Below are 26,815 nucleotides of genomic sequence, written 5' to 3'. Positions count from 1 at the left end.
TATTATATTAAATGCTACATTAATTCTCTTATATAATGCAGTTTTTGTAAATGAGAACTTTCTTATTGTAAACTTACTTGACTAATTCACTGTTTTAGCATATTAACTTAATAACAACTTGAAATTTTATTTTCACTGCAGAAGATTTGGCTCTACTATGTTTAGTAACTTCATGGGGTATTTAGGCCAAAACCTGTTCCTCCTGTTTGTCTCCTTCTGCAGTACATATACTGTCACCCTGTTACTCCACTCCAAAAATCACATGGAAATTCATAACATGATTTGGCATATTTTCTTTCCTACCTTTTTTCAGTGTCATATACAGTTGAATCAACCATTAACAATGGTCCTGGCTTACCATACAGTAATAAAATCATAGATTGGTTCAGTTTGAAGGACAGTAAAATTGATGTAGATTCCATTCCCAGGAGGCACTCTTACAAGCCAGAAACAATCTTGAAAGTTTGGATATTCATCAGGATAACCAGGAGAATAAATGGTGCCATTCATTGCAGTTATATTCCCACCACAGAGAGCTGAAGAAAAAAAAAAGTCAAAAAATGTAAAAAATAATTACAATATACTGATGATAAAGAAAATAACAAAGGCCTTATAACTCTTAAGTAGTATGAAATACATCTGGGTTCTGTTTTTACTTCAGTTGATATATAAAATAAAGTTGATAATGAATCCCAAAATACAATCAACTTTGATTTATTTTTCCATATGAAGTATGTCACCTAGTTTTTATTTTTATTACCACTAGATTTACAAATTACATGGCCTTCTCTTTATTCAAATATTTTATATCAATGCAAATATTGTTTACCCTTTATTTAACATAGAGATAGGAGAGAGAGAGAAAAAAAAAAAAGAGAGAGAGAGAGAGAGTGAGCGAGAGAGATCCTTATAAAAGGATCCAAAAATGATCCAAGGCCTTTTTATTTAAAAGCATTTCATAGAGGAAAGAAACTCCAAATTCAGTAGCAGTATCTGGATTAGTTACTATAAAAATGAGTAGTAACTACATAAGCATATGTGTGTGTGTATGTGTGTGTGTGTGCAACCCCCGACTCCTACAGAAATGTAAGAGGAGCTCTAAAGTATTAAATATATTTTCTTCCCCAGTGGAGAGGGTTAAGATTCCTGCCAATAATAATAAAAATCAGTTATCCATTATGTAGATATAGAATTCATTTTTTAAAATTAATACCTCAGCTGAGAGAGAGATAGAGAGAGAGAGACTCTATATTCCCAGTAGTAAGCATACCATTGGAAAAGCTTCAAAACAAGAGTTATTAATCATAGATGATGTCACTTAAAAAATAGCTTCAAGTTAACATACCTTCACACCTTGGAAGTGGATGATTCCAATTACGACTGACTCCATGAAGGCATGTGAGAGCTGAATTTCCAATTAATGTGTATCCCGGGAAACATTCAAATGAAATGGTTTGACCCACAGTAAAATCATTGCCAATTACAAAACCATTTCGAAATGGGCGTGGATCAGGACAACTTTGCAACTGATAGGCTGGAAAAAAAAAGAAGAAAAGAAAGATGTTTTTGCCTTCTGAATTGCAGAAATCACAGTTAGACATTATTTGAACTTCCCAATAGATGAGGTGTTGCTTGTACTTAGCTATAACTAGTAATCCTTGTTATGATAAATGATGTCAATCACAGTTTGATATGATTTTCTTCTCATGCAAGAATTTTCATATTTGCAACATTACTACTATTCATAAAAGTGCATCTGGTCTCTTCGTACACTTGTGTAGCTTATTTAAATTAGAAATTTTAATGAGAATGTAAATTCCTCTTATAAGCAGAATTTTCATCAAATATATGCTGATTTCCTTACTCGAATGAAATTGTTTCCTTGCTATTTTGCAAGTACAAAAAATAAAATAAGCCCAATTCTTAATCTTTTTACATATTTTACTAATTTGTTTCTCTAAAAGAAACAAACAAACCATGATTTCCCTCTGTTGAGGTTCTCCAAAGTCATTTAGTGAAATAATGTACTAAGAAAACATATCTTATAATATAAAATAAACATCTTAATTCAGTTATTGTGATATTTTTGGCATTACAGTATAAATGCCTATTTATTTTTTTCTACTGCTTATGTGGTTCTACATGATATATGATATCAAATCTCTGCTTGATGTGCTTATCATTATATTCCAAAGCCTTGCCCAGTTGCCTTTCATACAGTTAGGTATTTAATAAACATTGTTAAGTGAATTTTGAACCTATGAAAAGGATATATATTCATATAAATATTTGGAATGTTATAATTAAGAAGCTCAAAATTGTATATGAATTAATACAATATAATTTATAGTAATTAAAGAGTTTTTTCCAATAAAGATTTTTTTTTTTTTTAATTTGAAAGAGCTACAGAGAGAGAGGGAGAGACAGATAGATCTTCCATTCACTGATTCAATCCCCAAATGGCTACAACTGCCAGAGTTGGGCCAGTTCAAAGCCAGGAGCCCAGAGTTTCCTCTGGGTACTCATTGTGGGTGCAGGGGCCCAAGCACTTGGGCCATCCTCTGCTGCTTTCCCAGGTGTATTAGCATGGAGCTGGATTGGAAGTGGAGCAGAAGGGACTTGAACCTACACCTTATAGGATGTGAACACCGCAGACAATGGCTTTACCTGATATGTCACAGTGCCACCCCCAAAGACTACTTTCTTAAAAAAATATTTATTTTTATTATTTGAAAGACAGAGTTAAGAGAAAGGTATAGACAGAAAGAGAAAGTTCCTCCATCTGTCTGTTTACTCCTCAGGTGGCTGCCAAAGCTGTAGCTGAGCCAATCCAAAGCCAGGAGCCAGGCACTTCCTCCAGGTCCCCACCATGGGCACAAGGGCCAAAGGATTCCTACAATCCTCCACTGCTTTCTCAGGCACACCAGCAGGAAGCTGGATCAGAAGTGTAGCAGCTGGGACTTGAACCAGCGTCTATATAGGATGCTGGTGCTGCAGGCCGGGGCTCTAATTCACTGCGCCACAACTTCAGCCCCCAAAGAGTATTTTCTAACTGACCATTAATATTCTATAATAACCCAATCCTCCCCTAAAATTATACTTGATGTGGAATAAACCACTCAATTGTTTATTAAAATATAACTTCAATTTTTATGGCTACAGATTTCGAATTAAGGAGAAAATTATTCCAAAGCATTAAGTGCTTACACTCTTAATTTTTTGCATTGTAATTAGTACTCATTCAAAGAACATATCAAAACCTAAAAAATTTTCCTTCCAGTTCAAGGTAAATGTATATTATTTGATCATTAAGAGTTAGAACATGTTTTTCTTTTAAATAGACCCTTTCAATTTTCAGTTCTTTCAAACCATATAAAGTAGGCTGTTCTATTAAATTGCCCAATAATATAAATGCAGTAAAATGAATAGCTTTAAAACTCAATGTAATTCACAAATATTATCTAGTCATAATTGCATGAGAATATTTTAAAAAGCTTGTGGGAAAATACAATCAAGTGTTTAATTTTCAGCAGAAAAATTTTAAAATACATGCATAGCTATTTCATAATATGCATTTTCCACCAAATTTTTGAATACCTGCATAATGCATTAAGGCTCATGTCAATAATTTTAATATTATATTATCAACACTGCATCAATAATTGATTTTAAGAATTCATTAGCTTAAAATAGTTAATAATATTCAAATTCTGGCTTTATATCATTCACACTATAACATTTTGAGAGGCAGATGAAACGTGAAAACAGAAAACAAAATGATGAAAGCCAGATTTAAGATGAATACCAAAGAGCTTAGCATAAGGACTTATGCACTTTCTAGAGTATAACACAAATATGGTTCTGAGCCTTCTGGCCACAAGAAGAGAGAAACTCAATCGTTTACCCAGTCATTTTTAAAATAATTAATTTCCTCAGATCATGGCTAAGTCTGTAATGAAGGATGGTTGAAATGATTCCTAGTTAATGGAGAGGATGATGTGCAATGCAGCATCCTTAAATTATGTATGCATGTGTAACACAAATTATAATTATTTTAGATCCATACAGTTTAGTGTTTATAGTCTCTATTTATACTACTCTCAAATTTCCTTTTGGGTAGGTAATTTTGACAAATTTTCCTTGTGTTCCTATATTTCTAGGCACTTAAGATATATCAAAAATCCCAGTTCTCACAGTGCTCACATCCAAAAACTGCACATACTTAACAGTGCCAGTAATTAATGCAGAAATATAATAAAATTGTAAGTTACTTTAACTAAAAATTTTAATCTGTAGAAGCACAGCATGTAAAAATATCATAACTTTAAATATTTAATTTTAATAGAATTTGGACTTTTAAATTCTGAAGCAATATAATAGCTAAAATGTACTAAATAGTAACAGTAATCTGCATCATTGAGATATATTTACATGCGTTTTTATTACACAGAATTTAACACAACTTATCTGGTAGGTACCAGAATTAAATCATTTAAAAAGAAGAATAAATGAAGCCTAGACTTCTTTAGATTGAATTAGGAGAATCAGCAATTGAACCAAGCTCTACTTGTGTCCAAACTCTGCAATCAAACACACTAGGTCATGTAGCAATTTTACATGAGTGAGAGGTATAATATAACATGATGAACATCATATTTATAACCTAAAGCAGTAGAATAAAATCAAGGAATGTCATATTATTTTCTATCAGTAATGTAAAAAAAGCATCTAAATATAATATACAGGTATCATAAAATGACTTTTAAAAGTATATTCAATTAAATATGAAAGCAAAGATAATCTTTGATACCCAGATTTGCTTAACTGTTTTGCCAAGCTTAATTTAACTATGTATGATTTAAGGCTAACCCAGTTTTTTCTTCATGAATATGATTTTCGAGGGTCTCAGAAAGATAATATTCTATTGTTATAATTGCTTGAGATTTGTGTTGATTAAAAACAAATCTTCCTAATTGAAGTTTGCCTTGGTTTATGTTCCTTTCTCTTTCTAAAACAGAATATAGAAAATACTTAAAGATTTTTAATAGCTGATTTGGGATTAAATATGCTTTTACTTTTATTATCATTCTTACCTTGGTATACAATGTGAAATCCTTGCTTGTTTTGTGAATAGTCACTGTGAAAATACAAACTGGTTTCATGGGTTGTGCTAAACAATGAAGATGGTATTTGAGGACCACTAAGCCGGCCAATAACAGTACTAGTTTCCGAAGAACCACTTCTTACTTCCAAGTAGTCATGTATTGTTTCTGTAGAAAAGTTTACAAACTGAAGATGTACACCTAAATAACAAAATATAGACATAATACTGCTTTATTCTTTGATTAAATTCAACATGAACACATGCACAATCATATACTGTACTTAGATATGTTCCAGTTTGGGTCACGGTCACATTCTTAAGATCTCAAGATCTGGGTCATGCCTTTACTATCTGCCCGGTACAATTAACTTTGCTAAGTGACAACATGAAGGAACACTGCTCTCAAATCTCCATCATTTGTTACAAGAAAAAAAAATCTTTTGTGTATTATAATGTAACCATGTCAAAACTCATTAAGAAATTGATTTCTCATTCTTTAATGCCATTAGTTAGATAAAGCATTTTTAAAGATAAAAAGCCATGATATATGGTATTATGTAGAAAGCAGTTTGAGGTAAAAAATGATCACAATATTTTATATTTAATATAATCAGGTTCCACAATGGCATAACATGTGAGTTATTCATTTATAAGAAATACATTAACTCCTCAAAAATATAACTTAGATGTATTCAATTTACATATGTGCTCTTTTAGTATTTTCTATGTCAGAATTCTATTGAATGGAATTAAAATCGAGTTATAAGCTCAATGTCTTCATAAACATAACTGAAATGAAATAATGAAATATCTCTGGAATGGAGAAAGTAATATGAAACCCTAATTAATGCACATTTGCCTAATTCACTCAATACTCAGTTTTAGTAATTTGATGTCTTTCTTACCACTACCATTCCCCAAATTATAAATATAAGCAGACACTTATTGTTTTCCTTTGACTAGACACTATGTTAACTGGTTTATAAATGATCACTTATTTAAAGTTCATAGTTACTCATGAGAATAAGGAGGAAACTGTGAAATGGAGAAGCACAATAGTATGCCAAGTTTACACAATGAGCGAGCAGACCAGAAACTCAAACTCGGGTACTCTATTAAGCTTTTATTATTAATAATTATACTGGAGATCCCAAGAGATATTCTATTTCTAAATGATAAAAAGAGTTTTGTGGACAAAAATTACTTTGGGACATAGTAATAATATGCTTTGAAATAATTTCCTAGATACTTTGGAAATGCTACTTCCATATGCAAGCCCCCAGAATGTGTTATAGTTTACTTAAAATTTCTCGAGTCCTCTTTCCACAAATTATCTTATGTATAATTGGCAGGATAGACATCTGAAAAAATACTTGAATGTTGAGATGTATTTGTTTTTCTTTCAAAAATTATTAATTACTTGTTCAAATATCCTAGAATTAACATTGTAAAATTAACCAAAACTAAAAGAAAACCGAGATTATTTAAATATCAACAAATAAGAAACAGTGACTTATGTTTTTATTTCAAAATTATTATTCTTTCAGTGTTTAATAAACCTGTTTTTTTGTTTGTTTAAATGAAGCAAATGGGGCAGGCATTTGGTGGAGGAGCTAAAGACAATTCTTGGGAGGTCTGTATCCCATATCTGAGATCTTAGTTTAAATCTGAGGTCCACTGCTTCCTATCCATCTTTCTTCTAATGTGAATCTTGGGAGCCAGGAGATAATGGCTCAAGAAATTATGTCCCGGCTGGCGCCGTGGCTTAACAGGCTAATCCTCCGCCTTGCGGCGCCGGCACACCGGGTTCTAGTCCCAGTTGGGGCGCCGGATTCTGTCCCAGTTGTCCCTCTTCCAGGCCAGCTCTCTGCTATGGCCCGGGAAGGCAGTGGAGGATGGCCCAAGTCCTTGGGCCCTGCACCCGTATGGGAGACCAGGAGAAGCGCCTGGCTCCTGGCTTCGGATCAGCACGATGCGCTGGCCACAGCAGCCATTGGAGGGTGAACCAATGGCAAAAAGGAAGACCTTTCTCTCTATCTCTCTCCCTCACTATCCACTCTGCCTGTCAAAAAAAAAAAAAAAAAAAAAAAAAGAAAAAAAAAAAAAAAAAGAAAGAAAAGAAATTATGTCCCTACCACCAACATGTGAGACTTGAATTGAATTAGGGTTCCCAACTGGGACTTGGCCCTGTCCGGTCTGTTGCAAGTATTTGAAGACTGAACTAGCTGATGGAAAATCTTTCTCTGTTTGTCTCTGTTTTCTTTTTTGTGTCTCTCTGTCTTTCAAATAAACTGAAAGTAAAAAAAAATTTTTTTAAATAATAATACATAAGGAAGTATTTGAAAGAGGTAAACTGAAGATGATGTTATATTAAAATGTTGAAAATATTTTTAATAATTTATTTTAAAGAAACTCATTTGGCTCCAGAGCTAGCATTGGATGAGGCTTCATTAGAAGCTAGTAAAACACTTAAAAAGTACCCTATCCTGGTTCAAAATCATTATTCATTTATATCAGTGTTCTCTTTCTATCAGTGGATTTCCATCTTGTAGACAAAATGACCCTCATTAGAATGTTCCCCAAGCGGGCCGGCACCGTGGCGTAACAGGCTAATCCTCCGCCTTGCGGCGCCGGCACACCGGGTTCTAGTCCCGGTTGGGGTGCCGGATTCTATCCCGGTTGCCCCCCTTCCAGGCCAGCTCTCTGCTATGGCCCGGGAAGGCAGTGGAGGATGGCCCAAGTGCTTAGGCCCTGCACCCGCATGGGAAACCAGGAGAAGCACCTGGCTCCTGGCTTCGGATCAGCACAATGCGCTGGCCGCAGCGGCCATTTGGGGGGTGAACCAAGGGCAAAGGAAGACCTTTCTCTCTGTCTCTCTCTCTCTCTCACACTATCCACTCTGCCTGTCAAAAAAAAAAAAAAAAAAAAAAAAAGAATGTTCCCCAAGCATTCTTCTCTCAATGGCCTCCTATTATTTTAAATCCACAGTCTGCCACACAGTGCTCAGGCTTACTGAATCTGTAGTTTTCTTATCCACATCTTTCCCACTCTACCTAGAATTTTTTTAGGCACCCTATAGACTTGTCTGCTTTGCTGGGCTGACTCATCTCTGCTTGTAAAGCCACAGAAATGCACTGCCCTCTGGCAATACTTTTCTATGTTTCCTAAACTGGAGTGTACCTAAAATCTTCTCATACTAAATCATAATGATCACTTGTTGTGCTATATCATAATAGCATATTTGACTCTGTCTCTTCAATGTGACCATAACTTATCCAGGACAAAGTCCAAAATCTGTTTTACTATACATATTTTTCCTAGATCTACCATGGTATAACACATACTGAATATATGTACACAGCAAAAAAATTGTGAAAATCGAATTATCTGTTAATTTCTGTGGAACAATTAAATATATTGACAATCTGAGGCCTTAGAGGCTTCTTGGATATTGAGGTGCCTATGCTTAGTCCTTAATGAATCAAATAGTCCAGAATTTCTTAATTGTTCTAAATCCACCTAGTTTGTGCTTCAAAGTGTCTATTAGTCCTACACTCTGTAATCTAATAAACAAGTCTACTTTCAACATAGTACTTCATTTAATTAATTTACAGACTAATGGTATCTGAAAAGGCTGGATGAAAATGCATTAGTGATATAAAGGTCAAAAGAATTTACTAAATGTAATGTTTATATAATAAAACAAATCTGCCAGCGCCGCGGCTCAATAGGCTAATCCTCTGCCTTGCGGTACCGGTGCAGCGGGTTCTAGTCCTGGTCGGGGCACCGATCCTGTCCCGGTTGTTCCTCTTCCAGGCCAGCTCTCTGCTGTGGCCCAGGAGTGCAGTGGAGGATGGCCCAGGTGCTTGGGCCCTGCACCCCATGGGAGACCAGGAGAAACACCTGGCTCCTGCCTTCGGATCGGCGCAGTGCACAGGCCACAGGGCGCTGGCCACGGCGGCCATTTGAGGGTGAACCAATGGAAAAGGAAGACCTTTCTCTCTTTCACTCTCACTGTCCACTCTGCCTGTCAAACACACAGACACACACACACACACACAAATAAAACAAATCTAAACCACCAGGTATTATTAGAATCAGAAAACTATCAGGTGTGTATATGTTTAAACCTAAGATAGAAAATGTGTATCACTTTTCAAATATAAAATATAGCTTTCCAACAAAGAAAATAGTATATTCAACAGATTATCAGAAAGTATCTATATATTAATTGGTAATAGCTACAAGAAAACTGTTATAAAAACTACAATATGTGAAATTTTTATTTAATTTTTCTATTCTACACCGATCTCATTCAGATTGTATTCAAATATATCTACCGTATTTTCCAGCAATCCTACTACTAGGTATATATCCAAATGAAGAGAAATCAGTATGTCAAAGAAATATCTGTTCTCTCATAATCACTATAGTACTATTCACAATAACCAAGATATGGAATCAATTTAAGTGTCCAACAATAGGTGAATGACTAAAAAAAAATGTGGCATAAATACAAAGTGTTATTAGGAAATTGGAATTACGAGATAAATTTATTTTGATGAAAAGGTAATTTTAAATTATTTTAAATTATATATTTAAATTAAATAAAATTTAAGTTAGGTATTATTAAAATACATGTTTTATTTTCCTAATATACACTTTCCACAAACATTTTGAAGATACTTTTTGTATATACAATAGAATAGTATTCAAGTTTAAAAAATAACGAAATATTGGCCAGCGCTGTGGATCACTAGGCTAATCCTCCGCCTTGCGGCACCGGCACACCGGGTTCTAGTCCCTGTCGGGGCACCGGATTCTGTCCCGGTTGCCTCTCTTCCAGGCCAGCTCTCTGCTGTGGCCAGGGAGTGCAGTGGAGGATGGCCCAAGTGCTTGGGCCCTGCACCCCATGGCAGACCAGGATAAGCACCTGGCTCCTGCCTTCGGATCAGCGAGGTGCGCTGGCCGCGGCGGCCATTAGGGGGTGAACCAAGGGCAAAGGAAGACCTTTCTCTCTGTCTCTCTCTCTCTCTCTCACTGTCCACTCTGCCTGTCAAAAAAAAAATAAATAAATAACGAAATATTGTCATTAGCAACATGAATGAACTTAAAGGACATTAAGTGGAATAAGCCAAGCACATAAAGACTAATATGACATCATCTGACTTCTATGTATAATCTGCAAACATCAAAATCACAGAAGCAGAGAGCAGAATGGGTGTTTGAGGGGCTGAGTCAGGAGACTGGGATATGTTGGGTAAAGGGTTAAAAATTTCAGTTAGGCAGTAGAAATAAGTTCAACAACATGGTGACCATAATTAATAACAATATAATCTAGTCTTGAAAATTGCTTAGACAATAAGTTTTAAGTGTACCACAAAAAGGTAACGTGCTAACTTGCTTTATCATTTCACAATGTGTGTGTGTGTATATATATATATATATATATTATATATACATGCAAAACATGTTACACATATTGCCAATAAATATAATAATGTAGAGGAAAAAGAAAAATCTGATATATATTCAATTATACAAGCACTCAGGATGAAATGTACTTGGCTAAAAAAAGTCACTCAAATTCCATCCTCAATTTACATATTTGTATATACTCCTAAACTACACTGTAATTTGAAAAGATTTATAAGTTCTTCTTAGGCATTGATATTTCTTTTAAAAGGATATATTAATGAGCATTGAAAGTTCATTCCTGTGATCTTAGTATACATACCAAAACCTATAGGCAGTTTTATTGTCCATGTGCAATCTAAACTGCTAGGATAGTTTCCAGGAAAACCAGGACTAAGGATCACACCACTGAAATCTGACATAGCACCACCACACTGAGCTGCAAAATAATAGAGATCCAAAGTAAACCAGAGAAGTGAAATAATTTGCAGTGGTAGAAAAAAATAAAATAATTTCAAATTTTCACCAAGTCTCCAAGTTAAAACCATTTGATATAAATTTAAATAATGTCAACACGCATTCATCAAGAGGTAGTAATCAAGTATAACTGATTGGCAATGAATTTTTTTCAAATAGCACAAAAAGGCATCATACTTCCTTCATCAAAAATAACCACAAGTTATATCAGTTATTGCTGAGCAAGTAACAGCTCATGTGAAGGGAATGCAATCGATAAATACATGCCCTTTCCCACAGAAGGTAGCTTACATCTCTTCCTTAAGTGTGTATAATGTTTTGAATCATTCCAAAGATCATTTAGAATAAGATCAAGTCATCCACTTTATCAGTAAATATTGTATTCCAGAGGGAATATTCTTCACAACCTTCCCTCTTCTCTTCGCTCATGGTGAGAAGACATTAAGGAATTTTAAGGATAATACTGCTTTCCTTTTAAAACATGTGAAGGAAGTCATATCATACAGTTGGAATATGACCCCATTCTGCCCCAACAGAATCAGGGCAAAAAGCAAGAAGTATAAATAACTAACAGAAATTAGAAATTTTAGGCAGAATTTATCAATGTACTTGTTTTGGAATCTCTAGTATATGGACTCATGACTGATGAGTTAAGCAAAATTATAAGAAAATTACCCATTTTAATTTTACATGATTAGAAAAAAACATTTTAACATGCATTACAGAACAGTTGTGTTTCAGATGCCCATTCTTTCCTCTAAAAACACCATTTATTATTTCATCAAAGGAATATATATGCACACCTGTTAATTACTGATTAAAAAATTTCATGATTGCACATCGAGTTCAAAAGTTACCTTACAGAACACTTACTTGCAGTTTCATTCACTTAGTACTACTTCGAATAGCAACAGATACTTTCTATATTATATATCATAATGACTAATTCAGTAGACAAACTATCAATATTAAGTATCATGTTCAATAAACAATTTTACTATTGTGAACTGAATAAATTGTCTGTCAAACACATTTTACTTGGGAGGTATATATAATCTTGGAGTCAACCTTGATATAAGCCTATCTGTCAAACTTGATATGTTCAATGAGCTCTAAAGATACATCTCTATACTATTCCATCATTTTGAATTCTCAATTTATCATTAAAACAAAATGATTTTCAATATATATACATCACTACTGTTCATCAATTCATTTTTCCCAATTTTTGTTTTCCACATATATTCATCAAAAACCCTAATAATTAATTCAGGAGTTAAATTTCAGTCAATCAAAATATTCTGGCAGGGCCACTTTAGTACATTTGTTTTGTTTTATTCTGAACTTTGAGTAAAGGCACAGACTATATTTCCTTTTCTTGCCTTCCCAATCCTGCTCATTTCTTCCTATTCTGTTTCCCTCTATCTCTATAGAAATGACCAGAAATTCCTATTCTGCATTGCCCATTGCAGCATTTTGAGTAAAATCCCCAAATCTAAGAATAAAGGAGAGAGAGGAAAGAGTAGACAGATAATGCACCAAGAAGAAAAGAAACCATGAAAAACATATGAAGGACTATATAAAATAAAGCATCTGCTATTAGCTCTTCATTCACGTCCATCTCCTCACTCTCTGTTATTCCACATACTGCTAAGTCTTCAGTGACAATTCTGTATGTGTTACCAGTAGCTTCAAAGAAACTTGTCTGTACCCCTCCACTTTTTGTTAGAGACATGGCCAAACCTTAGTCCTTGGGATAAAATTTTGATTCTTTAGTGTTATATTCTCTAATATTTAACATCTCTTATGAGTTTTACTTTTTTCCATGAACACATCTGGCAAATTACTTACTTTCCAGTTCACAAACCTGGAACCTTCTTAACCTGATGACTAGGATTTTAAGATATTTTCTGAATCAGCCCCTTACGTTCACTATCTACTTATAATATGATGTGATATAATGGTCAGGTATTTTAGTCTTCTACCAAATATGTTCCAATATTATTTTTCAGAATAAAATAAAAAAGAAAGGAAATACAGATATTGTATCATTCTACCACCTACAAATTAATTGTATTTTTTCTCTACATAAAGATGTCTGTTAAACATATATATAGTGAAAATAGGATCATCTATGAATTCTTTTAAGCTTTTTAAAATATTTAACTAAATACTGTAATATTGATTCAAGTTATTCTCATTTTTAAAAAGTCCCCTTGTCATTGGATCCTTAACTAATTGCCATTTTCTACTATGATAAGTCTAGCAGCCATGTGTTTTCCAGGTTCAATGCTAAGCACTTTAAACAAATTTTCTCACTTAATCCTCACAGTAAATGCATGAGGCAAACATTATTTTATCTTACAGATGAGCATACAGAAACCCTAAAGAATGCTGTTTTTGATATGTGATAGTTTTTCCTTGAGTTGAAATTTTTTTTATTAAACTTTTATTTAATGAATATAAATTTCCAAAGTTCAGCCTATGGGTTACAATGGCTTCCCCCTCCCAAAACTTCCCTCCCACCCACAACCCTCCCCTTTCCTGCTCCCTCTCCCCTTCCAATCACATCATGATTCATTTTCAATTCTCTTTATATACAAAAGATCAGTTTAGTATATATTAGGTAACGATTTCAACAGTTTGCCCCCATATAGCAACACAAAGTGAAAAAAAAAATACTGTTGGAGTACTTACATTAAATAAGCATTAAATAAGAGGATCTGTCCTTAATGTGTTGTCTAATGTGCAGTGATGCTATAACTAGTACTGAAACAGTATTTTTACACTTTGTGTTTCTGTGTGGGTACAAACTGATGAGATCTTTACTAATTATATACTGAATCGATCTTCTGTATATAAAGATAATTGGAAATGAAAAAAAAAAAAACCTGGTGTTAAATTGGAAATGGCATAGAAAATTAATTAATTTTTAAAAAAATATTATGTAGGATCTCTGCCTTTAATGTGCTGTTCACTCTTATTTAATGCTATAACTTGAGTTGAAATTTTAATATAGATGGACATTAGTCTAAGTGTTCAATATGGCTTCATACTAATTTATTCTATATAATAGAACTAAAATGTATTACTTAATTCTATTAAAATATCACTTCCACCTAAACTTGCCTACTTAACATTATGTAATGAAAATGCATATGTAACAAAATGCAGTAATGCTTCATCTACCTAAAAAGTTGGCATTTTAAAATAATGGATAATAGTAATAGGGTACTAAGATATAATAATACTATATAGTATTTAAATTGGTAAAACTTTCTAAAAGCAGTTTGACAATATTTATCCAAATTTTAAACATAGATACTTGGTATCTAATTACATAATAAATCTACTTAAGGAAAAGTTAATTAGAAAAGTGTATAAAGATATATGAAAAATATTCATAAATTATTAAAGTATAAAAGACAAAAAAATGAAACTGGGGCTGGCACTGTGGTACAGCAGGTTAAAGCCGGGGCCTGAAGCACCGGCATCCCATATGGGTGCCAGTTTTAGTCCCGGTTGCTCCTCCTCCAGTCCAGCTCTCTACTGTGGGCTGGGATAGCAGTAGAAGATGGACCAAGTCCTTGGGCTCCTGCACCCACCGGTGAGACCTGGGAGAAGCTCCTGCCATTGCGGCCATCTGGGGAGTAAACCAGCAGATGGAAGATCTGTCTCTGGCTCTACCTCTGTAACTCTTTCAAATAAATAAAATAAATCTTAAAAAAAAAAGAAAATAACAAAAACAGAGTAGCTACACAAATTAGAAAATGTTATGTGCTATGAAGCCATTTTAAAAATTAAGCTTTTAAAGCATATCATGATACATAAAATTTTTAAAGTTAATGGCAGGAAGGAATACATTACACCATATATGTATACAGTAGAATCTCAAATATCTACTAATTTATATTAACTTATTCATTAAATAATATCTATTGGATGTCTGTTTAAGATAATAACTCTTCCAGGCACTGGGGATATAGCAACTAACAAAATACATAAACTCCCCATGCTCTCATCAGTATAATAAACTTTATTTTGTCCTTTGCGCTGTTCCTTATTTTTATATTCAATAGCATACACACACACCACACACACAACAATGATTGCATTCACAATCAATGATTAACTGTTATAAACATTTTTACAACAGGTGTGTGTGTGCACTTAAAAACTGTTATAATGTGCCTTTATAAATTATTTATAGCATGAAAAAAATTGTCCTTAAAAAATTTCCCAATCTAAAGTCTGAATGTTTTCAATGTCATTACCAACTAAATATTTCTACTCTTAAATATTATTCTTTCACCACTTTCCAGGAGGAACTGTCTACACGGTATACAGATATCATGAACAGATTTGTGTTTCCCTAAAATTCATATGTTGATGCTCTAACTGCCAATGTGACTTTATTTAAAGATAGGGTCTAAAACGAAGTGCTTAAGGTTGAATGAGGTCATAAGGGTGGGTCCTAATCCAAAAGAAGTGGTGTCCTTAGAAGTTGAGAAAGAGTTACCAGGAATGTGACTGCACATCAAAAGATCATGTGAACATTCAGGTAGACATCTATAGGCCAACAAGACAGGTCTCAAGAAAACCACCTGCTGCCACTTTGGTTTTTGACTTCCAGCTCCCCAGACTATAGGAAAATAAATTTCTGTTCTTTAAGTCATCCAATTTGGGAAAATTCTGTTAGATCAGCTCAAGCAGACTAATATAAGTAAAATCATTGTACAGACATGATAAGTCATGTAAGTTTTACATACTGTTTTGCTTATGTTTTTTTTTTCCTATCCAGAAAAAGCTATCTTCTTCAACCACATATCTTAATTACATTTATGACTCAAAATTCTGTAAACCTTATGGGATGACTATACTTCTCAATGACTTCAATCAATATCAGTTCACTGTTCCAAATTTCATCATATAGTTAATGATTTTATTTAACACTAAATTATTCTCATCAATTCATTTTATTTCTCACACTCTAAATGATAAATGAATGTTTTAAAGGTAGAAATCCACCTTATATTTAATTTTCATGCTGAATAAAGGCCAGTGTATTAATGGTTGCATATAGGCACCAAAAATGTGGAAAAGAGAAAATATATATGTAGCAGAAAGAAATAATTCAGAGGCAACAGTACCCATGCTTGCATTAAACATATTACATATCTTGACTGCCTATCACCATGAATGACATCTCATGGAGTGCCATGTTCCCTTGAGAGAGCCTTCAGGTTTTTCATTCTGGCCAAATAGTAAGCAATGGTATATTCATTTATTTTTTGACCTATGGGTATTTCCCCATATCACCCTGAGAAAATCCTTAGTAATAAAAAAAGAAATTTACCTTTCACTGATTTCTGCATTTTTATGCCATCTACTGATATTGTCCATGTTAAAAAATGCATACAATTTTTAAAAAAGTGAGACATCTTAAAATAACATTTCCATAAAACCTGATGAAGACAAAATATTCATCAAAGAAGAAACCAAGAACAGAGCAGCACTGATTTGGGACATTCAAAATAGAGTCAGAGGCTCTTTTTCAAACATACCTCTGGCAGATCTGCAGCTGAAATATGGAATGGGGCAGCTTTGCACCAGCTCTCTGGGTACATGCAGACATTATGAACAGGGTCAAACTGGTGTTTCCCAATTGAAATCTAGCCTCTGCACCTGTTTGTGAAACATTGGTTCCTGCTTCCTGACTCAGTGTCCAATCCCCTTCTAAGTAATCAATTTGACCTCTGCTGTAGCAATCATAATTTCTGACAAACAGGAGATATAATTAACAGCTCCTCTTACAGTGTGGCCTGTGAAACCAGAACCATTTTGTCAAACTTCAGAGCACATGATCAAGGCTGCCTTAATTTTGTTGTCTCCCAGATCACAGTCCAATCAGCACAAACAAACACATCTTTTTTTTATTCTTTACTAAGTAGATTTTGTCTTGCTCAACAATTATAACAAAATGATAATATAGGATGTATCTTTAGAACTTGATTAGACTTATACATTATTTATAGTTGTTTTAACTTACCCAAACAAATTGGGATTGGATAATTCCATCGTCTTACTGGTCCAGGCATACATGTAATGTGAGAATGGCCCTATGTGAACAAGATTATTGCAATTCAGTAGACATTTACAAAAAGTTTAAATTAAACAAGGCATAATGAATAATTTTCATTAAAATAAGCTTAAATATGTATTGTCACATTGAAATACACTTTTTTAAAAGCTTTCATTTAATGAATACATTTTTCATAGGTACAACTTTAGGAATATAGTGGGTCTTTCCCCCATACCCACCCTCCCATCCCGACTCCCATCCTATCTCCTACTCCCTCTTCCATCCCCTTCTTCATTATGGTTCATTTTTAGTTTGATTTTATATACAGAGGACCAACTCTATGTTAAGTACAGATTTCAATAGTTTACACCCACCCACACACACAACATATAAAGTATAGTTTGAGAGCAAGATTTGCAGTTAATTCTCATAGTATAACTCATTAAGGACGGAGGTCCTACATGGAGAGGAAGTGCACAGTGACTTTTGTTGTTCCTTTAACAATTAATGCTCTTATTTATGACGTCAGTAATCACCCAAGGCTCTTGCCATGGGCTGCCAAGGCTATGGAAACCTTTTGTGACCATAAACTCCATCAGTATTTGGACATGGCCATAAACAAAGTGGAAGTTCTCTCCTCCCTTCAGAGAAAAGTACATCCTTCTCTTTTACTGGAAAGCTTAATATGACTTACAATAAGAAACGTTATTATACATACATGTGACAAAAAATAAAATATAAGAAAAGGATTCTGGTAGGAAAGTAAGATTTTTATATTACAAACCCAGTTCTTTCTTAAATTTTAAAATATAAACAGAAGAGATTTTATGCATCTCATAGATATAAATCTAAGAAAATAACCATACATGGCTTTAATATTTTTATTAAGACATGTTCTACATTGATATTATAAGTGAAAGAGTCATATACAGTGTTGTCTACAATAAATCGCTGTTAGTATTAAAGGTGAGAGAGATTAAATGTATAATCACTGCAAATATCTTTCATAAAAATAAGTCAAAGTACATTACGTTTTATATTGAAGTACAAAATTCAAAAAGATCTAATTATACTTCTGAGACTAATAATTTCAAGGCTAAAAATTATTAATTTTGAATTTTGATTCTTCCATGAATTTTCTTTTTACCATGTGAAATAGTTCCTCATTTTTTCCCTAATTTCTTAATGGATCTGTATTTTAGGGAGATTATATGAGATCATAAACCTGAATCCCTCTCCCCAAAACAAGACCTTCAAAAGAGGATCAATATAAGATACATAAACAGAATACACATCACAAGTTCCCTTCCTTAGGAATGTATAACTGTAATAGATTTTCACTAATTTGTGGATTTTATTATAATGTAAGTTGCAGTTAGCTTCATTTGCATTCAGTTGCATTTTCTTCATTTTATTTTCAATTTTTTCACTTTATATAAGACAAAGTAAAATAGTGATTGATTTTGCCTCAAAAAATCATCTTTGGGGTCCAGTGCGGCCTGCAGCTTTGGCATCCCATGTGGCTCCAGTCCGAATCTTAATCTGCTCCACTTCCTAGCAGTGGAAGTGGGAAAGCAGTGGAAGATGGCCCAAGTGCTTGGGTTCCTCCCACCTGGGTCGTGGGAGACCCAGAAGAAGTACCTGGCTCCTGGCTTCTGACCAGCTCAGCTCTGGCCATTAAAGTCATTTAGGGTGTGAACCTGGGATGGAAGATTCTCTCTCTCTACTTCTACCTCTCTCTGTAACTCTGTCTTTCAAATAAATAAAATAAATCTTTTAAAAAATCATTTTGGTTACTTATGAATAAGATAAATTTAGTCTGTGACTGAATTTTCTCAGTTGTGTATTTTGTTAACAAATTGAACATCTTTTTGACTATGTAGCCCAGAATCAATATAGCGGTAAAACTGTGGCTTCTTCATCACTGATGCTTTAAAACATTCTAAAGGGCAGTGAAAATCAAAACTATAACTTTGAAATAGACTTACCTGAAGGGAATAGCCTTGATCACATTGGAAAGATACCACATCACCAACCATGTATCTGTCTCCAATTTTAATTCCACTGCTAGGAGTTTGTGGTTCAGGACAAGAATCCAAACCAATTGCTAAGAACATTTAATGAAAATAATCAAAATCACTTTCAAATAATGAATTCTTAAATCATGCATATTAAATTTCCACAACTGAGTATTACTGTCAGGGAAATTGAGAACTTTTTATAAGCAAGTTTTAACTGTAGAGGAAAAGAGGAGTGTACACTAGAATTCCAATATATAACTCTTTTTCAATTTTAAAGTACCAATCATCTGTGTTTTTACTTTTTAAACTCCAAATCTAATTGTAAATATAATGCATGACAATAATAAAAAATTCTTAAAACACTTCATTATTTTGGCAATGAGTTTATTTTTCAATACAAAAGAATAAAACATGGAAAATATAAAAAGGTTCTTAGAATGATTCACTTAAAGCCTTAAAAAGTTTTATGTTTTTTAACCAAAACAAAAATTAATATTTTGAAAATATCAATTAGTAAAATTGTTTTAAGGTTTGGTAAAAAACATGGGTATTCCTCTCTCTAAATTCACATTTGAAGCTAATTTAATGCATGTTTAGATGGGTTAGTAGAATTCATCACTCCAAAATCATATTTATTACAGTTCATAAAAACAAAAATATTAGAAAGTAAATCATAAAGCAATAAAACACCTCATATTCCTTCAGCCCTTGGCTAGGTTACTTTCCTTTTAAAGATGGTTTTGTAACACCATCCTCTACACTGTCTTTGAGGCACTTAACACAACTGGTAATGCATAAATAATTGAGCAATTACTTGCTCTACATTTATGTCCCATGAAAGAATGGAAACTTCATTAAGGCAGCCTCGAGCACAACATCTTGAGAAAGTACTCCATAAACACTGTATGAAGAATGAGTAGTATAAAAAGGACAGTGACCTGCCTATGTTGATTATTTATTAATAAATGTTAATGTCTAATTCTGAAAATAGGAGATTTTGTGGCTAATAACATAGTTAGAGTAGATTACATCATGCCCAACTGGATGACATTTGAAGACAGAAAATATCATGAAAGCAGTGACTATGGTTATGATTAAATTAGAATATAAGCAGTACAGCCAGAGTGAATGGTCATTTGAAGCTATCCTGTATGAGATAAAGGAAGTCTGTAAACTTCAATCCCAGTGCTTAGTGGTTTAATTAGATAGGTCAGAATGTCTTCATCATGCACCATATTTGTTGAATATTTTTAATCTTGAATTCATGTACCTAGTAATAATTGGTTTCCCATTAAAGTGTGACCTACTTAAAAACAATGAAGTGTTTGTGGCCAGTATGAAGGTTTGGTCTGTGAAGCAATATAAGCATCCCATGTCAAAATATCAATTCCAGTCTCAGCTGCTTTGCTTCTAATCTTGCTGCCTGCTAATGTGCCTGAAAAAGCAGCAGATGATGGACCTGCCACCGCGTGGGATACCTCGCTTCCTGGCTCTGGCCTAGCCAAGCCCTGGACACTGCAGCATTTGTGGAGTGAACCAGCAGAGATTTTTCTCTGCCTCTTCTTTCTTTCTGTCACTCTGCCTTTCACGTAAATAAGCAAATAAATCAATAGTGTTGAAGATTTGCTTCTGAAACTAGAATTTGAGATCCACAATGGATAAAATTGTCTTTAATTTGTGTTAATTTCATTTATTACTCCTTAATGAGTGGCTTGTCTTTATACTTGTTCTCTTATACTCTTATTCTCTATTATACTCTTATTCTCTATACTTTAAACTCACCCCCTTTTCAGGAATTAATAAATATGAAAAAATAAGGTATGATTCAAACACATACATCTTTTTCATATTTTTTATTTTTATTTACTCGACAGATAGAGTTAGACAGTGAGAGAGAGAGAGACAGAGAGAAAGGTCTTCCTTCCGTTGGTTCACCCCCCAAATGGCTGCTACAGCCGGAGCTATGCCAATCTGAAGCCAGGAGCCAGGTGCTTCCTCCTGGTCTCCCATGTGGGTGCAGAAGCCCAAGCACTTGGGCCATCCTCCACTGGCCTCCTGGGCCACAGCAGAGAGCTGGACTGGAAGAGGAGCACCCAGGACTATAACTCGTTGCCCATATGAAATGCTGGCACCGCAGGCAGAGGATTAACCAAGTGAGCCACGGTGCCGGCCCCAACATATACATCTTACAAACAATATTTTCCCTTCATTTGGTACAATCTTACACTCTTGGGAGTTCTTAGCAGTACATTGATTACTATTCAACATTAAGGTTATTCCTGCAGTCATTCTTACTGAGAAGGACAAATTTTGCACACATAAATTTTCTTTCTATTAAGTACTAAATTCAAGGTCATATATATAGAAAATTATCAATACCTATTTCTTTCTATGAGGAGAAGAAAATGAAAATGGAAAATGATATAAAATTATGTTACATAATAGCAATTTTGTAAATTAAAAAAATTCATAAGTGAAATAGCTTCAGAGTAAAATGAGCAAAAAGAAATATTTAAAATAATGGTTGTGATTCTTACTTAAAAGATTATTTATGATTTATATGTTTTTCCTTACATTTTCTTGATTTTAAAATTTTCTATGTAATGAAATATTTTTGAACATGGCAAAATAATTTTAATTAAATGAATTGTATTTACAGATAATTTGAGGGGCACAATAACATCTTCTCTTCTATTTTTATAGAAGAGATTGAATTGGCCTATTAAATCTCTGTTGAATATGATTCTCTCAGGGTAAAGTTATGAGTTAATCAGATAAGCCAAAAAATTATATATTGACAACTTCACTCATTATTTATTTTGGGGGAGCAGCTTTTTTTTTTTTTAATGTGGAATAAAGAAAGTAAAACAAAAATAGCAAAAATCCATGCACTTCATGTCTTAAGCCATATCTTATTTATACAAATAAACTCTGAGTCATTAAATATTAACTTCAAAATATCCACTTTAACAATCATGTTCTACTTCTTTCTATATAAAAAAACACAGGTTATTTATGGGAATGGCAAATAAAAACAAGATTTTTGTAAAAATGTTACAACGTCTTCAATTCTGCTAATCTCCTGCTTAACAAAGGTAATCAAAATATTTAAGCTTATGAGGAAAAATGTTGTATAATTATGTTCCTGACAATCAGAGATGGTCTCATGGATGGATCGTTTTAATGAGATTGAACTAATTAATTAGTTATTACAAACCAAGAAAAAACAGGGACAATTCCACATCAAAAATTACATAGAGTTATAACTTACATAGAGATATACATATTTATAAATTACATAGAGATATGTCTCCTTCAAATTATTGTAGGCAGTTACCCTGGATAAAACATGAAACTTTCATTTATTCACATAACAAATATTTATTTATAACCAAAAATTATTTTTTTCAATTCTGTTTACAAGGCTTTCAATCTAAAGCAGGAAAGCTTGTTAATCATATTTATCACTGATATTTGACACACACATATGTGTGTTTATGTATATAAAACAAAATTATTAGTTTGTATTGATGTCAGAAATGAACAGGAATTGAATTATGTGTCTTTGCACAAAAGGTTGTATTTAGTGAAAGTGAAGATCTCATTATTTTAAATATATTTCATGTTTATAATTTTATTTTTATGGAAGTTATAGATATAAAATAACTGTTAATTCTGTGTTTATGCTGATTGGGCTTGAAATCTATACAAGATTATTTGCTATTGTAAAGATAACAGCTTGAGAATAAGGTAGACATTCATGATGATCAAAGGGTAAATTCAATGAGTTGGTCTATAAGTTTGAAGACTGATTGAAAACTGCCTTGCTAGGCACACAGACCTTTTTTCTGGCATACTATATCTCAGCGTTAATTAATCTACTAAACAAATATTTGTCAAATACTATTTGTAGCATGAAATTTAATGAATGTGTGTGGCTAAGGTTTTTTTGGAAGGAATAAATCAGACTTTTTATAGTCACAGATGGGCCTCAGTGTTTGGGGAACACGTTTTGGTACAGGTTTCACCCCTATTTACTTTTATCCTTATATTTTACTTATTTATTTTTTGATGTTTACCCATAACTGATGTTTAGCTTAGCATCATGCTAATAAGTAACTGAATATTCATTAATACATACTAATTATCAAATTTTAGTCTACAGAATAATTATAAGTTACATAAAATGTTAAATATAATTGCAACCTATAAGTATTATTTATTCACTACACAAGCAATTAGTGAGTTTCCATTGTGTGCTGAAAATAAAAGTAGATGCTGAAAATAAAAAATTCTATTGGAAATGTAAGCAATCATGCTCTAAAGAAACTTAATGGAGCCAGCAAGGCAGTTACTTTAACAGTTGATTAGATTGTAGTGAAAAAATTAACAATAAATGAAGGTCAACTTTTGTTAAATAATTCTTTCATAAGAAATAACACATGTCAATATTAAAAAACAGATATTTTACCAAATAATTATAATGAGTGGGAAGTTGGTTATGAGCATCTAACAGAGAACGTGACATGTTAAATTAATGGAGTCCTAAAATATTTCTCTTTTATGGAAAGGAGAGCATTTTTGCCCAAAGAACAATGTATTGTTCTAGGGAAAGTAGAAAGAAATGAAGCTGAAAAAAGAGGCAGAAAATAGATTGCGTAAAATCTGAACCTCTAAACTGATGCTAGATGTTATAGTTTCTTTCTGTGTCTAATGCAGAAAAAAAATTCATGGTTTAGAACACAAATTCGGCCGGTGCCGTGGCTTAACAGGCTAATCCTCCGCCTTGCGGCACAGGCACACTGGGCTCTAGTCCCGGTTGGGGTGCCGGATTCTATCCCAGTTGCCCCTCTTCCAGGCCAGCTCTCTGCTATGGCCCGGGAAGGCAGTGGAGGATGGCCCAAGTGCTTGGGCCTTGCACCCCATGGGAGACCAGGAGAAGCACCTGGCTCCTGCCTTCGGATCAGCACGGTGAGCTGGCCGCAGCGGCCATCGGAGGGTGAACCAATGGCAAAAAGGAAGACCTTTCTCTCTGACTCTCTCACTATCCACTCTGCCTGTCAAAAAAAAAAAAAAAAAAAAAAAAAGAACACAAATTCTTGTGTAAAGCATCTTAGCTCCACTTGTTGCATTTTTCTTATGAAATCTAAAATGTTTTCTGCGCCTCAGTTCCCCATCAATAAAACTGGAATAAGAAAATACCCACTTCATATTCAATTTGTGATACTTTATATATCTATATATATAGACATATATGTAGATACTTATGTATCTATATATATATATATATAAAATAGTGCTAGGGATCTGGAAAGTGCTCAGTAAATGTTAACCAACACCATTATTAGGGTTTCAAGCATGAAACTGGGAATATCAATGTTTACTTTAGATTTATAACTGTTAAAAGACATTTTTCCTTTGTTATAAATGTATATGTCTAAGCTTAGACAGCACCTTTCTTAGCTCCTCTAATAATGACTCTGTCCTTTGTTCTAGACCCTGTCTAGCGTACTTGGGCCTCATTCCTTTGTAATCATAACCTCTACTCTACCTCCAATGGCTCTACTCCCAACCTGTGTGTACTGATGGTCCTCTTCCCCACTTAATGCTGTATAATTGTTCAAACCTGGTAAATGCCACTCTTAGGATCATTGGTTACTATCCTCACTCTGTCTTTTATGACCTTGTCTAAATATGATCAGAGTCGGCAAACTTGGAAGGCTTCCATAGCCTTGGCAACTCATGACGACAGCCTAGGGTGGTTTCTGGTGCCATAAACTAGAGTGTCAATTTGTTGGGTCAACAACAGGAGCCACTGTGCACTTGCTCCTGATGTGGGATCTCTGTCCTTAATGTGCTGTACATTTTGATTTAATGCTATAACTAGTACTCAAACAGTATGTTTCACTTTGTGTTTCTATGTGGGTGCAAACTGTTGAAATCTTTATACTAAATTGATCTTCTGTATATAAAGAGAATTGAAAATGAATCTTGATGCAAATGGAAGGGGAGAGGGAGCGGGAGAGGGAAGTTATGGGAGGGGGAAGCCATTGTAATCCATAAGGTGTACACTGGAAATTTATATTCATTAAATAAAAGTTAAAAAAAGTATATGTCTTTAAGATCAAGAGGTTTCACATAAATATTATAGAAATATTTATATAAAGAAAATGTGTAAATATCAATACCAAGTGTCAAAAATTCCAGTACCTTAAGTCTTTTGACAGGCTCAAGATGAGAAGTTTCTTCTATATGCAACTAAAATGTTATTGATTTTATTATAGTGAATCCTAGGACTGTAAGCTTAAGATTTAACTAGAGAAAGTTTTCAAAGACAGGGGCTGGTGCTGTGGCACAGCGGTTAATACCCTGGCCTAAAGCTCCAACGTCCCACATGGGCACCAGTTCTAGACCTGGCTGCTCCACTTCTCATCCAGCTCTGTGCTATGGCCTGTGAAAGTAGTAGAAGATGGCTCAAGTCCTCGGACCCCTGCACCTTCTTGGGAAACCTGGAAGAAGCTCCTGGCTCCTGGCTTTGGATCTCTGGCTGTTGTAGCCAATTGGGGAGTGAACCATCTGATGGAAGACTCCCCCCCACTCCACCTCTCCTCTCTCTGTGTAACTCTGACTTTCAAATAAATAAATAAATAAATATTTTTAAAAATATTAAAAAAGCATTAAAAAAGAAAGTTTTCAAAGGCAAAAATACAATGTTTATAGAATATAGGAACTTGGGCTATAGCTCTCTCTAGGCCAGCACCACAAGGAGGTGAAAAGTCAAAGATCACAAAATAAAATTTGATCAAAAGAAACAAAATATAAACTATAACAAATCTGTTAGGGAATGTACAAGTTAAGGAGTGAAATATGTTTATAGAGATCAAGTATACTTATTTGTATGCAATATATTCTGTGTTAATGGCCATTGAAATTAGAAATGACTAATACTAATAAATTAATTTGGGCAGGAGGTATTTCTACAATTAATATTTTATGAAATGTTGATGTGCATAAACTAAATAAAATTAGTGTAAGCAAAAATATAATTAATTGTAAAAGCCCTGTTTTCTTCAAATAATCAATTATATAATTAGCCCAAAGGAGGAGATCATTTTTAGTGATTATAAAAGTAAACTCATTAAGATCTAATGTATTATCTCTTAAGCATATTGCTTGAGGATGGGAAGCAGTAATACAATGGATACATTTAGTCAAACGTTTTGCTGTTTATAAGAAAGAATTGGGATAAATTTCTGGATGTTATCATTTTGTAAGCTTTTTTCACTTTTAGGTATTCAGACCAGGGCTACAGCTACTGCACAGGATGGAAGGAGAATTTCAGACCAATTGAATTACCATATGACTTACAGAAAAAGGTATTAGTGGCAGATGTCATGAGTACCTTAGGTATGGGGCACAGAAAATCTATTCATTGAGGAAACATGATTTTTTTGCCTTTCATAAAGACTAAATCCTGAGACCTTTGAGGATCTCTAAAGATTCTTAAGATTTTACAAGCACTATTCCTACATAGAGTTTCATTTTTTAAATATTTATATTTTATAAATTCAAAATAGAACTCTATTAATTGATGCCTAAATGATTCAAGGTCCCTCTCTGATTTATCATCAGTCAGATTTTAAATATGTGCCTCAACAGATTTCAAGAAACGAGATAGAAATGATGTATGTATATTGTAATCAGGTAAATAGTCTA

The 26,815-nt window shown here is 33.7% G+C and overlaps 1 protein-coding gene across 2 annotated transcripts in view; it reads right to left on the bottom strand.

Annotated features, from left to right (window-relative positions):
* Positions 1-26,815, bottom strand: part of CSMD3 (CUB and Sushi multiple domains 3) — a 1,267,615-nt gene that overhangs the window by 118,147 nt on the left and 1,122,653 nt on the right. For both annotated transcript variants that reach the window (XM_062189471.1, XM_062189472.1), the window contains 6 exons: positions 19,067-19,185; positions 17,046-17,115; positions 10,842-10,958; positions 5,094-5,303; positions 1,346-1,534; positions 359-536 (listed from right to left, as the gene is read on the bottom strand). In XM_062189471.1, the coding sequence (XP_062045455.1) occupies positions 359-536; positions 1,346-1,534; positions 5,094-5,303; positions 10,842-10,958; positions 17,046-17,115; positions 19,067-19,185 (883 nt within the window). The remainder of the gene's footprint in view (positions 1-358; positions 537-1,345; positions 1,535-5,093; positions 5,304-10,841; positions 10,959-17,045; positions 17,116-19,066; positions 19,186-26,815) is intronic.

Source organism: Lepus europaeus, chromosome 4 (assembly GCF_033115175.1).
Source record: "Lepus europaeus isolate LE1 chromosome 4, mLepTim1.pri, whole genome shotgun sequence".
NCBI lineage: Eukaryota > Metazoa > Chordata > Mammalia > Lagomorpha > Leporidae > Lepus > Lepus europaeus.
The sequence above is the reverse complement of the archived record's forward strand: the minus strand, read 5'-3'. Positions and strand labels throughout refer to the sequence as shown.